Source organism: Melospiza melodia, chromosome 9 (assembly GCF_035770615.1).
Source record: "Melospiza melodia melodia isolate bMelMel2 chromosome 9, bMelMel2.pri, whole genome shotgun sequence".
NCBI classification, from domain to species: Eukaryota; Metazoa; Chordata; class Aves; order Passeriformes; family Passerellidae; genus Melospiza; species Melospiza melodia.
Window position 1 is genome coordinate 30,122,374 of NC_086202.1, and position 14,063 is coordinate 30,136,436.

The window sequence follows — 14,063 nt, forward strand, 5'->3', positions numbered from 1 at the left end:
CTCCAGCGTCCGCTGAACCGGCGCTGCCCGCCCAGGCCTCCTGCCGGGGCCGCGCCCCACGCGGCGCCACCAGGGCCACCGTCATCGTCAGCACAGCGGCGGTCCCGCTGCGGGCCGGGCCGGGCCGGGCCGGGCCGGGCGGCGGAGGCGGAGCCACGCCCGGGGCGGGGCGGCGGCGGTCGCTGCCGCTGCCCCAGCCCTAGCGCGGGGTGGGCGGACGGCGCGGTGCGGGGTGATGGAGTCGCGGGCCCTCGCCGCCCGCGTCCTGGTTCGCAGGGCCCGCTGAGGCCCGGCCGCAGCCGCCGCCGGCAGAGCGCGGCCATCCCCCGCCCGCCGCCGGCAGCCCCCCAGCGCCGGGACATGGCCACGGAGCCCCCGCGGCCGGCGGGGCGCCCCGAGGGCGGGCGCGGGTGCTGCGCGGGCGGCGGGCGCGGCGAGTCGGAGGAGGCCGAGGCCGCGGCCCAGCCGGTGCCCGGCGCCTCCCCGGGCCCCGCGGCGGCGGGGGGCGGCCGGCGGCGGGCACTGAACGGATGCGTGCCGCTGTCGCACCAAGTGGCCGGGCACATGTACGGCAAGGATAAAGGCGGTGAGCGGCGACGGGCGCGGGGAGGGGGCGGCGGGCCTGGCGGGACAACCGCGAGGGAGCTCTTCCCACCCCCACCCTCCCCTCCTTTAGCTGAATTCTCCCAGACCGGCTGCGACCGGCGCGTTTGGCTTCGCGTTCCCTCACGGCCCGGCGGCGCGGGGGCAGCTCTGTGGCTGCCGGGGCAAGGGTCGGTGCCGGCGGGAGCGGCGCCGGGGGCCGAGCGCAGGACCGGCCCTTGCTGAGCTCCGCCGCCGGGCTCGGGGCGCACCTGCCCGCCCGAGGGGCCGCAGCAGCGCGGGAGGCCGGGGCTGGGCCTGGGGCAGCGCCGGGGAACCGGAGCCGGCCCGGGAAGGCCGGAGGGGCGGCCGGTGAGCTCCCCGCTACACACGGGCTGCGGATGGAGCGGTGAAACCCCTGCTGAATTTCATTCTTCTGGTGCTTTTCCTAAATGGCGTTAGTCTGTCAGGACGTGGTGGTTATCGGGCACCCTTAAACCGAAGGACTTGTGCCGTTCAGCTTCATTTTATCAGGCACCTTTTTAAAAGTGGAGATTGAAGTGACAGCATGCTGCTTTTCTCAGAACAGATGTCAGAAACGTGGCTTATCTAACGGGACCACCTGAACCTGTGGCCACCAGAAACTTCAGCAAATTATTGCTAAGCTATAGTTGTTTGCTTGTTTATTTGACGATAAATTGGAGCCAATGGCTAGGAAGCGATCTAATAATACCAAGACATGAGGATACAGTATGCCTCCCCCAGCTCTAAATTTCTGTTTTAGCTCCATGGTGAGGAGTAAGGTGTTGGCCCTTCTGATGGAGGGGCCTCTTAGCATAGGCAGTGGGCAGTGCCAAAGCAAGTGGCCAAGTTAATGTTGCCAAATGGCATTTCTTGCCTTTCCAGGACATTGCATTTTGGGTAAGTCCTGCCCCTCGGCCAGATGGAAGGTGTGCATCCATTCAGTTTGCACTGTGCTCTCTGAGAGGAGCTATAGTGGGCACCTGCTGGCATGTTGCCTTTGGACCCTGGCTGTAGGAACTGCCCCTGCTGAATAGGCCAGGGCTGAGCTACAGAACCCTGTCAGCTATCAGTGAATGCAATTACAGCACTAATGGCACTGGGAGTTTGGTTATCTAGGGCCTGCATCCACGGTGTGCCTTGCTGCAGATAATCTCAACAAAAAACATTATTCTCTGCCCCTGCCAAGGGCTGAACTTCACAACCTTTTAGATCATCCGTGACTGGAATTATAGCAGTAAGGGCGCTGTGAGTTTGTCTTATCTGCAGGCTGTTTCCATGGCATGTCTTGCTGCTGATAATCTCCACAGAAGAGTAATTCTTGCCCCATTGCAGCCAGTGCAGTAAAATGTAGGTGGAGGTGCATTGGGTCCTTGAAGGTGGGTGTGTTCCCTCTTCATGCATCATAGCATGAGGTGGGATCAGACAAAAAAAGCCTCAGTCAGGGAGAGCTTCACCTTTGGCTCATCAGTCTTACTGCAGTGAGGTCAGACAGCACAGGTGATCATCTGTGTTTTGGGTGCCACTGCAGTGGGTTAGGTAAAGCTTGCTCCACTACATCTCATGGGCAAGCCCAAGACTTTTCTGCAGAGGCACCTCCATGGTTGATGTTCTCATCTTGGAAACTGTTTTATATTGAAGAGCAAAGCTGTTCTGGTACTCACAGCTCTCATTTTTATAACTTGATTTTCCCTTCTGTTCCCACATACAAACAGACAGAGGACTTGAAGGTATCCAAAGTATTTTGAACTTTTACTTTTTTTAGTAAAAGTACACAGTAAAATTTCTCCTGAATAACCTTTCTTTCCCCCTTTGTTCCCTGTCACTGCCTTTCAGAGAAAGGCCTCTCAGAGCCTCTCTGCCTGCATGTGTGGACATTAGGCTGCTGTGCATTGTGAGTGCCCTTTTGTTGAAAGCTGTGTGCAGTAGTGCTTCCCAGATAAATCATGTGTAGTGAGTAAAGTAATGACTTTGGGTTGTAGCTTAATTCCCTAGGCAGGCAGAGAGAGACAGCACCTGGTGGGATGTGGCACCTGTGGAGCCCCCTGCACCTGCCTGAGTGTGGTGCCTGCAAAATGCTGGGGGTCCCCAAGGCAGTGGTGGGGTTCTGTAGCTAAAGGGGTTGGTGTCCCTCAAAGTGACTTGCTGCTCATTTCAGAGTGGCAGCAAGCTTTGCACCCCCAGCCAGGGAGAAACGTTTGTGAGATATTTCAGGGTTTTATTTTCAGCAGAGTTCTGTTAATTTGCTTTTTCATATATTAAAGCAGTCCTATTCCCTGTCTGTGCTGAACCCATGGCCAGCATCCATCTGTTGGCATGATCTGCAGGTGGTGGTGATCTGTGCTTCTTGTAGATCAGAGGGAAGGAAGGTTATGGATTTTACCTCTTTGTGGTGAATGTTGAAACATGGTTCTGGTTTTCAGGCCTGCCCCAGTCTCAGTGACAGAATAATTCAGTAAGTGTTCTAGAATGCAGAGAATGAGGGAACTTTGGATGTCAGTTTATATTCAACTCTTCAAATAATATGTAAACCCCATAGTGTGTGGATTCTGCTTCCAGGAGTCTTTGCCTGATCTTTCTGCCTTGTAGATTGTTTGCTTATCAAAGGCAAAATGCAGATTTTTGAGGAGCATGTGTTATAAAACCCATTGTAATGTTTAACCTATTTTATTTTAATGTGATTGTTAACAATTCCCATGTGGAACATGTGCCATTGAAGTACTGGGTGCACTTTGCAGAGTGGTTTCCAGCACATGCAGAAGGGCACAGGGAGGGAGAACACAAGCTCCCCTTGTCTTTGGTACCCTGCACAAGTGTGGCAATATTTTTCTAGCTTTGAAAAGTGTATAAAATCCAACTTTAGGCAAGAAACATGATTTGAGAGCTGTATAATGCAAATTTTAAAAGCAAATCTTTGGCATAGCAAACTAATGAAACAACTATTCTAAGTCTGGTGGTCGTTTTAAAGTAAACATCTTGGTCTCTAAAAACTTTGTTTAGTTTCCAGGACTGCACAACAGAGCCATTCATAGATAATGGTTTTTGAGGAGTGAAAAACACAATTGCTGTTATAACTGCAAACTCTCTTTGGGATGCAAAGCTCCAGGCTCATTCTTCTGTTTTCTCACATTTTCTCAGTTGAAAATAGAACCTATTTTGGATACAGTTGACATTTTTTCTATTCTTCTAAGCAAAATAAATTACTGTCTGAAATGCTAGAAATGAATATCCTAGGAGAAAAATTCATTTCCAGCAGTGGATTTTTAGTTTTGTGTTGAACCTAATGGTGCAACACAGCCCACATTTCAGAGGGATGCAGTTACTTCTCTCCATTCTTGCCTACATCCATGTCTTGAGCATCCTCAGATACTCAGCTGCATTTCTTCAGAAATACTGGTGACTGGAGAGTCATAGGCCTGTTTCATGAGGGCATTTTGGAGGGTTTTTTGTGTAGGCTTGATGGAGGTGTTGCCTGGCTGAGATGAAATTCTGTACTGTAATTAGGAGTGATACAAATACATCTGATAGCTTGGAGTGCTGCGGGGATGCTACTTCTTGTAGTAAAGACATACTCTGTCTGTGCCTCTAGTGTAGCTGTACATCCACAGGACATTTATATCTGCTCTAGTAGTGGGAAATGCATTAAATGTGCTACTCCTTTAAAGTCTTGGCATTGTTGGAAAGCAATTTATGAATTATTTAAAAAGGGAGTGTCTGTGTAATCTCTTTTCGTTAATGATGGGGTTTTTGGGGGTGGAAGTTTTAATGTCAAATCCCAGTACTGTGTTGGCCTTGGGCAGAGCTACACTCAGGAAATTATTCAGTGAGTAGAAATAAGAGGAATGCAAGCAAACCTCTGCTAAGGGTTATGTGTTGGAGCTGATAATTCTGATAATTTTCTCTATTATGTGTGCTGTGGAACCAGTGCAGCTTTTCAATAGGCTGTCCTTGATGGTGAAATCACTATTTCTGGGAGGAAGAAAAGGCGAAAAGAAAGCTGTACCTGTTAAAACTAAGCCCTGAAGGAAATGCTTCTCTTGTAGGCATACTGCAGCATCCAGATGGAACTGTCCTGAAGCAGCTGCAGCCACCACCCCGTGGGCCCAGGGAGCAGGAGTTCTACAACAAGGTGAGGGTCCCTCCGTGTGGGGGAGGCTGAAATGGGGGCTGTGCTTCCTGCAGAGGTAAATCCTTATCATTGCAGTTGGGAAAGTGCAGCCTAAATCCCCTGCCATGCTGTGTGCTCTCTAGAACTCTCTGCTCCTTGCATGCCAGACCTGCTGCACTCACAGGATTTAAGCTTGTTTGGTTGTTCATAGGACAGCAGACTTTGACAGCATCTAAGATTTTATTGAAAAGCCTTATCTCCTGTCTGTGTTTAAAGGGTTGTATGTTTGATCCCAACTTTCTCACGTAGCCAAGTCTCTCAAAAGTGCTTACATCTAAATTTAGCATGTTGTATGCTTCTTCCTAACCTGGTTTACTGCTAGAAGTATTGCTCTGTTCACTGTATTAAAACTCAGCTCCTTTAAAAAGTCAATAAATATCAAACCTATCAAGTTGATTTGACTTCAGTTGTATTTTCCCTGTTGCTTATCTTCAGTTTGCTTTATCAGTAACTTTAACAAGTGCACACCAGGAAAGCTGTTGCTTTCCTGTGACCAGTTTGTAGAGCCTGCTCTCTCCTACCTGCCTGTGGCAGTCTGTCATGTGGTTTTTGTGTGTCAGGTTGATATGCCATGCCTCTCCATGGCTTATTAGGTACAAAAAGCTATTACAATCTTCATGCTTGGTGCAAGAGGAGTCTTGAGACCCTCTGCTGGTTGTGGTGTTTGGTTTGGATTTGGTTGGTAGGTTTCTTTTTCCCTAAAAGGGTATTTATTTAAGTTACCAAAAGACCTTGCAGATTTCATGAAAATGTCTCACACAAAGCAAGGTGCTTTAAGAGAACAGGATGTTTGCATACTGGCAGTATTTGATAATTCTCATGATGGGACAGGACAGCAGTCTTGAGTTACTGGGAGCCAGTTAAATGTAAATATTTTTCTGAGTTTCTCTGTGACTCCCATTGAGATGAGGTTAAGAAATATGCCATCCAGCCTGACTGGTAACCTGAGTAGAAGGAGGAAGCTTGAACAAACTCCTTTAGGCACCAGGCTACCTTCTGTGCTGTGAAATCCTCAGGCAAAGGCACTAACATGCTGTCCCTGCCTGGAGCCTGCAGGTGAGGGGGGTAAGTTGAGGCATTGCTTGCACATGAACTCTTCACATCAGAGACTTGATAATTTTGCCTCTTTAAGCTTAGGCTGATGTGACAAGCTGTGAGCAACACCTGGGCAGAGTCTTGGAGAGGGGGTGTCTGTTTTAGTGTGCTTGTTATTGGCTGTGGAGAAATGCTGGTAACTTGCAGAGTGAGCTTCTGTTCTGTCTCCTAAGGCTTTGCTGGGCTGCTTCAAACACTGGTTTGTTTGTTTTTTTTTTTGTTTTTTTTTTTTTTTTGTTTTTTTTTTTTTTTTTGTTATAAGCCATAAAATAACAGAGAAAGGGAAAGATGTAGACCTGGTTAGTTGTGTGTGCATTAGGAGGCTTTTTAGTGGGAGGAGGGAAGGAGAGCACGCCCATGTGTGTTGTGGTGGTGAAATTACAGGAGAAAGGTCTTGGGGATTTGTTGCTCTTCAGTGATTACCTGCAATCATGTTTACTCTCAGGCAAGAGCTGTGGGATGTGGGTTTAGACATCTGAGCACTAGATATTATCATATAGGATGATAATTGCTCTGGGTTGGGAGGTTCAGGGTAGGGTACAGTTCTGTGAGCAGCTCGAGCTGATCCAATAGCTCATTGTTGCCAAAAGGGAAATAAATGCCTTTCTTCCCATTCCTGCCATTTACCTTGTACCAGGATGGTGCTTTTTGGACATTTATGAACTAATTTGACATTTCATATTTGAAGTTCATATATAAAGTTCACTATTTAAAAGATGGCAAAACTTCCTTTTTTTTGGTAGTGTACTGGCAGTTTAGGGGACTAAGCTGACAAGCAAAGGGAGCAACAGCAAGACTGCCCTGCTTTGGTGGCTGAGTTCAGCCCATCTTGTGGGCTGTAATCAGAGATATTATCACCTTGGAGAAGGCTGATGAGCCTCCAGAGATGGAGGGAAGGATAATTTCACTGCTTCTTGAGACAAGGAGTTGTTTAAAAGGTGGCCATGTACAGGAGATGGTGAGAAACAGTGCAGAAATGAAACAAGTGAAATAAGCCTGATGAGTCCCAAGCTCTCCCTTTGTGAGGGCAAAACAGCAGGTTGGTTGGTAAGATCAAAGCAGATGTTTGTCCAACAGCATATATGGATTAATTGTGACTTTTTTTTAATTTCTGCTCCTGTTTTTTTTCAATATGTGCTTAGAACTGTTTTGTCTGTGGGTATGTTATTGCTCCCTTTGCATCTCACCTTATTCTAGCATGAATGAAAATTAGTGCCCCAGTACCTGGGTGAGAAACAAGGAGGGAATCTTCCCTTCTGGACCAGCACACCTCCTCTTGGGAAGTAACTGAGAAGCTCTGTGGTTTATGGTAGCAAGAAGTGGAGCGTGTCTCAGTTTGAGCTGATGAGTCAGCTGCAGAGCAGCTATGGCAGATCTGAAGCAGAAGTTCTTCCAAGAAGCAGGAAATGGTATTTCAGTGAGCAGCCCTAGCACTTGGCAGCTGCAGGGAATGTGTCGTGATAGATGATAATGAGGCATTAAGGGACAAGTTTGACTGGAACTCTGATATATTTATTGTGGTACCAGGTGGATATTATCTTCTGTTTTGACAAAAAAATTCTCCTTTTCTGAAACTGTTGGATTTGCTTGCAGCCTGATAATTGACCATGACAGAGGTAGAAGTCTGTCAGTGAATCAGATGTTTCTTCCCTTGTTATTCTCTTTTTCTGAAACTGTTGGATTTGCTTGCAGCCTGATAATTGACCATGACAGAGATAGAAGTCTGTCAGTGAATCAGATGTTTCTTCCCTTGTTATTGATGGCTTATTTTCTGTTGAGCATGGTGCTAAGTACTTACCAGTAGAGCCAAAGCAAACTGGGATTCTGTTTTGGAATGGAAACTTGAGGAAGACTGCAAAATACTGGTCAATGATCCAAAACTTGCTCAGAAGCAGGTGGCAGCTGAAGTTTGGAAGAATTTCACAGGTCTCTGTCAAATCTGGAAAATTGCTGAAGTAATACCTACTCAGGCTGCTGTCAGGTTACCTTTCTGTTTTCTTCATTCAGTGGTTTACCTTTAGCAGTCAAAAAAAAAAATAAAACAGAGGTCTTTTTTTGTAAGAGATGATTTCACCAATTAAACTTTTATCTACTAGAGCACTGTCTCATTCTCTATTGCTAGGGAAGGGGCTTGCCCTGTGTTTAGGGAGGGGAAAACCAGCATGATAAGATTATCATGAATACCTTCTATGATAAAACACAGTAAAACAATGAGCTGTTTGTTAATAGCTTAACTGGTTTGTTAATAGCTTACTGTGCACTGTTTAACTTCTCTTTGGAGTGTGACTTTCTAGCTGTAATGTCCACTTGCTGTTGAGTTCTGTAAATCTGAGTAATTATCTAATCAAAATAATAACCTTTTAATTTTGTTTCTGCTAACATCCTTGCAGTACCTGAGGGCATGAACTCCTTACAAACATTGCCTGTACAGCCATGGAGTGTTTTGCTTGGTATTCTGGTACCCTTATCTGTGAGAGAAAAATACCATTTTTTTAAACCTTGAATAGCTCCAAAATACTTTGTTTTCAATAGGTATGAGCAACAAGGGAATGAAACTAATTGAGGCATAAAGGTGCTGTTTATTTAAGGGCTATCTGCACTGCTGATCAGTTGTTTCTGTGTAATGGCAATGCTCTGTGTAGGTGGAGGTGCTCCAAAGGACTTCTTTTAAAGGGGTTTTGGGAGGCAGCAATATACAGGGATGTGGGAACAGGGAAATAGTGTTGTTTGAAAATGTAGCCTTTCCAGTTAGAGAGACTAAATTGGTTAAAGGCACTGTGAGTTCATGGTAGGCTGCCTAAGCAAGCACGCTGAGAAATGCACAGCAGTGGCCTGCTCCTCAGTGTGTTTTGGGTTTGGCTTCAGCCTGATTTATGCCAGGGCTCATTTATCCTTGCTGAAATGCTCTGATTTAGTTCAGCAGTGTTGACAGAGGGAGGAAACCTATCAGCACTCCTGCAGCGATCTGTTGCACCAGGTGAGGTGAAAAATGTGAGGATAGTGTGCTTTGAAAAAGTTACAGTGTGAGATAACCCAGTGCTCAGCTGGGTGTGGGGCTCCTGTCCCAGCCCCAGCAGGCTGTGCCCCATTGCACTCTGTGCTAGAACAGCTCTGCCTTTGCATTTCAGAGCTCTCCAGCACGAGGCTTTCCTCAGTTTGTCATGTCAGGAATGCAGTATTGCACAAACTGTTGTCCTGTAGGAGAGGGAGGGTGCTGGAATGTCAAGCCTTAAACAGGACAGCTGCTTTTGTGGGCACCAAAAGGGAGGGGATGCTGGGGATGGGTGAGACCCCATCTGCAGAGCTGCCTCCAGCTCTGGGCTCCCCAGCACAGGAGGGACATGGAGCTCTTTGAGTGAGTCCAGAGGAGGCCTCCAAGGTGATGGGAGGGCTGGAACACCTCTGCTGTGAGTAAGGCTGGGGGAATTGGGGTTGTTCAGCCCGGAGAAGAAAAGGCTCTGGGGAGAGCTTAGAGCCTCTTCCACTTCGACCAATAGAGCCTGGGAGGGAATCTGGACAAGGACCTTGAGGAACAGGACGAGGGGGAATGGCTTCCCACTGCCAGAGGGCAGGGCTGGATGGGATATTGGGCATTAGGAATTGTTCCCTGGCAGGGTGGGCAGGCCCTGGCACAGGGTGCCCAGAGCAGCTGTGGCTGCCCCTGGATCCCTGGCAGTGCCCAAGGCCGGGTTGGACAGGGCTGGGAGCAGCCTGGGATGGTGGAAGGTGTTCCTGCCCATGGCAGGGGGATGGAACAAGAAGGTCTTTAAGGTCCTTTCCAACCCAAAGCATTCTGTGATTCTATGAAAACTGAGGAAGAGAGAATTTAGAGTTGTTATCTTTGTGACTGTGCTTTCTTACAAGCTGTGTGTTAAGCATGAAGAGATGGAGTGTTTGTTAATGTTCAGTGGAACAAGAGAAGGTTGTGAACTCTTTGGAAATGGCTACTCTGACTTCTGATCTTGGCTTTCACTCAGTGCTGCTGTAAACCTCTTACTGTGTGTAACTTTTCAGAGCATGGCCTACTGAAATTTAAAGTTTGCTAGTGGAACAGCTAATAAACTGGGATTTTATGCTTAACAGATCAATAAGTGTTCCTGTAAACTTTTATTAGAATTGCCCTTCAGTTTGACTGTGGTGACTGTGTGACACTTGGGGGATGTGTAGTACACTTTCCCTCCTCCTGCTACCTGCTGAAAACTGTCCTGGGAAAGCTCCTGCAGCTTGGGCAGCTTCCCGTGGGTACCTTTTTCTTTTTCTTTTTCCCTGTTGGCTGTAACTCAGAATTGTCACAGCTGGTTCTACTGGTGTTGCCATGTCATAGCTCCAAATTTCATTGCTGCAATGGTATAAGGTTTCCAAGGCTGTTGTAATGCAAGCTGTACCCAAATTCTCAGAGAGTTCTGTCCCAGGTGCAAGGGTGATTTTGGGAAGTTGGATTGAAAAGGTGGACAGGGTTCTCCCAGCTCAGCTCTGGTAACTCCTACCTCTGGCCAATGCTTGTGAACCAAGGGAGATGATTAACTGCACAGCATTGTGAGAAGATAATTCCGCTAATCACTTGGCTCTTGTGGTTAACAAATCTTCCACCCTGCCCAGTTAGTGATGGCTCTGTTAACTGCTCTAGCAGGTCAGGGTTTGAGTCCTGCTGACATCGAATCTGAATGCAAGGAAGTTGTTACCAGCGGAGATAGCAGAAAATGTTTTTCACTCTTGTTATGTGTCCTACAAACAAAGCCAGGATATAGGAGACACAAATAGCTCCAACATGTGGAAGAGATTTACAATGGTTAGGTGAGAGTTAGGCACTTGAAAGCTAGGAAGGAATGGTTTTGTGGTTGCTGCACAATTGTTCTGAAGTTTCCTTTGGATGCATTGAAAAGCAGTTTCCATAGGGCAATGACCTGTGTTTGTTTTGCTTTCTCTCATAACTCACTAGCTCATTTTACAGCCTGATACCAGGCAGGGTGAATACTGTTTGTGCAACTGCTGCTGTCTTTTTTAACAGTCAGTCTTTGAGTTTGTACCCAGGGGATCATGTGTTAGTGAAACCCAGTTATGTTAATATTTCTGAAACCACAGTTCTTGTGCCTCTGGGATTAAAGAGAAGAAATGTTCAGGAATTGTGCCCATTTGGACCATCAGCAGTAGTCTTTTCCTTACTGCTTTATTTATTTTGTTCTCAATAACCTGCTGCAGCTCCTGGGCTATGTATTTTCATTACTGCTCAATGCTTGCTTATTTTCTTACTAATTTTAATTAGTATTCTAAAAGCTTCAGGCAGTGCAGAAGAGTTGTGGTGATTCCCCACCCCACCAAATGGCATAAAATGAAGGCAGCAGTCTGAAAGATGGGTTTTGGCCTGAATTTGCACAGAATTTCAAGAACTGAGTCATAAGGCTCAGCTCCCTTGAAGCCTATATAGCATAAATCATGATAAGGCAGCCTGTGTTCCATAAACTGTTCTGTGCTACTGACAGGAAAGGAAAGGGGCTGGGGAGGCACAGTACGTCTTGTTTCAGGAGAAGTTATCCTATTTTGTAAGCTCAGTCAAGTGCTTTTGTACTCTTGATTTAGATGATAATCCTTGGCTGAAAAAGGAGTGGATGATGGCCATTGTGCTGCTGTTGTGTACTAAAATATCCTTATCCTGTGATCATGTCTCTGGCTGAGGTTTTGATTTGCAGTCTTGTATGGACATAAATACAGGATGCCTGCTTTTCTTAACATCTTATTTTGGAAGCAATGCCTTGCCCATGCCTTTCATTGCTGCTGCATTGGGAGCTGTAGCTCAAAAGGATCTTTGGCTGTGCCTCATTCTGGTACATCTGGATCTGCCACAGGAGATACTGGTGCTGAAGTGTCCACATTACCTGTTGGCAAGCACAGTGAGCATGTTCTGATGCAGTTCATTGCTGCCCTCAGCATCACTCCTCTGCTCAGGAATTGTCTAGAAGGGATCCTCTTTTGCTGGGGAAATGAGCAAACCACCATGTGAAGTTGCCTCTTAACCATGAGCCTGGGTAATGGTAATAAAGGCAAGGACACATAGTAATTCTTAACTAATGAGAAGAAAAATGGTTTTTTGATAAAATTGTGAAATACTGGCAGCTGGAATTCAGATCTTGTTTCACATTAGGAGTTGTCTAACAGAGATGAAAGATGAAATGTAGCTGTAAGAATCTGCTGAGCTCCTACTACTTCTCTATAAATGTTTTTTTTTTTGTACTATTAAATGACTGGCCAGTAGGACTTGGAAAATATGGCAGATTTTTGTGGTTCTTGCACTCTGCAGCAAAAACCAGTTTGGAAGAAACACACCACACAGTAGAAAGTGAACCTAGGAGGATCTGGTGAGTGTCTGTTTCCCATGCTCTTTGAGGATTGTGTATCACAGAATCAACTACAACCCACTTTAATCAATCTAGGAAACCCTTTAAAAAGCGAGACAGTAAAAGGCCATTATTGCAATTTGATGCAATTATGGAACTACTGGGTGGAGTTGGGAACAGACTGAATAGTCTGTAGTCTATGCAAATAAGCAGGAAAAAATCCAGTTCTCTCAGCAACCTGATTTTGAGGATTATTCCTTACCAAGAGTAGATCTGGTTGGAAATAAAGTGAAAATGCACAGTATGTTAAATTGAATTAAGACCCAGCAAAGTGCTCCTGCTCTGCTGGAGGGTCATGGAAGTGCTTTTTCAGCTTGGATCAAATACTGTTCAGACTTTAATTATGAATGTTTTAGAATATAGATCAACTTACTAATACATGTTAGTGTTAGACAGAAAATACTTTCTCATTATAAGTTCATTTAAAAGTAAGATATGGTTGGTGAACTGACAGAATGAGGAAAGTGTAGGTTGCCTACTTGAAAGAAAAACAGATTAAGTTCAGTCTCCAAAAAGAATTCTAGTTTCCAGATTTAAAAAGAACCCAGACAGGCTTGTAATGTTGTCACTGATGATGTACTTGAGGGAAGGGAGGCCATCCTGGGGAACCCTGACAGGCTTTAGAAGTGGGAAAGGGGAAACTCAAGGGGCTCAGCAAGGGAAGTGCAGGGTCCTGCCCTGCATTCCCAGACACAGCAACAGCTTGGGAGGAGAGGGGCTGGGAGCAGCCCTGGGAGAAGGACTTGGGGATGATGGTTGTTGAAAAACTCACCATGAGCTGGCAGGGAGTGCTCCCTGTGTGTTTTCAGTGGAAGTGATTGCAATTTCATTAATATGGCTGCACATTAGATAGTAAATTAAGCAATTTGCTATGGTAGTATTTGGTGTAACATCACTCACAGATATTTAACTTCTGAAGTTCTTGTGGTATGAGATTTTGAATGCAAGCAGAGCTGGCTCAATGACAGTCATTTTTGTGGAAACAGGTTCTGTGACACAGCTCAAACCATGATGGCACCACTTCAGGAAAAGCCCAGGGCTGTCTGAGTTGTAGAACCAAGCAGATATGAATTGCTAAAATCACAGCTGCTGTTTCAACCTCAATTTTTTGACCCTTGCCATTGCCTGGTGTAACTGGCTGATGTAAGAGTCTGGAGGGAAATGCAGTGTGTGCTCAGGTAATTAAAGTCTGGGATATAATACACACCCAATGGAAGAGGGAATTGAGGTTGCCCTAGCATCTGTAAATCTTGCATTTGCTAATTGAAGTGCATGACTTAGGTGCATTAACTGCTCAAAAAAGTCTCAAATCCCAGGGTGGGCAGTGAATTCTCTGCCTGATGTTGGCAGCTGGCTGTGTAATGTGGGACTCTGCAGGCTGTAGTGCTGCTGCCTTTAGGGACAGTTTATGGTAGCTGGCAGCAAAGAAAGGTGATGCTTCAGACTGATATGCCTGCTCTGACACTTCAAGTTTCCTACTCAAATACAGCTTTAAAATACAAATTCTTAAACTAGATCTTGAATGTACTTTAGAAGGTTCTCTATGGATTACTTTTCTGTCCAAGTGATATTTTTTCATCAGGACATTTCAAGACAGGTCTGTACTGCTATAGTTAGTTTCCTGTTGAAATTTCAACACTTGTTTTACCCTCCTTCTATCATTTAACTCATTAGCTACTCTTTAGAAAAAAAAACTCTAAATGTTGTGTTTTAAATAAGGGAAAGAACATTCCCATTGTCCTGAGCAGCCCCTGTTTGCATTAAAAGCAGCTTAATCTGTTACAGGAAACCCCAGAGTGTACTTT

General features: G+C 46.0%; 1 protein-coding gene across 1 annotated transcript in view; it reads left to right on the top strand.

The window, feature by feature from the left end:
- Positions 1–360: 360 nt before the first annotated feature.
- IPMK (inositol polyphosphate multikinase) overlaps positions 361–14,063 on the top strand; it is a 31,034-nt gene continuing 17,331 nt past the window's right edge. The window contains exons 1-2 of the mRNA XM_063164070.1: positions 361–586; positions 4,647–4,732. Of these exons, the coding sequence (XP_063020140.1) occupies positions 361–586; positions 4,647–4,732 (312 nt within the window). The remainder of the gene's footprint in view (positions 587–4,646; positions 4,733–14,063) is intronic.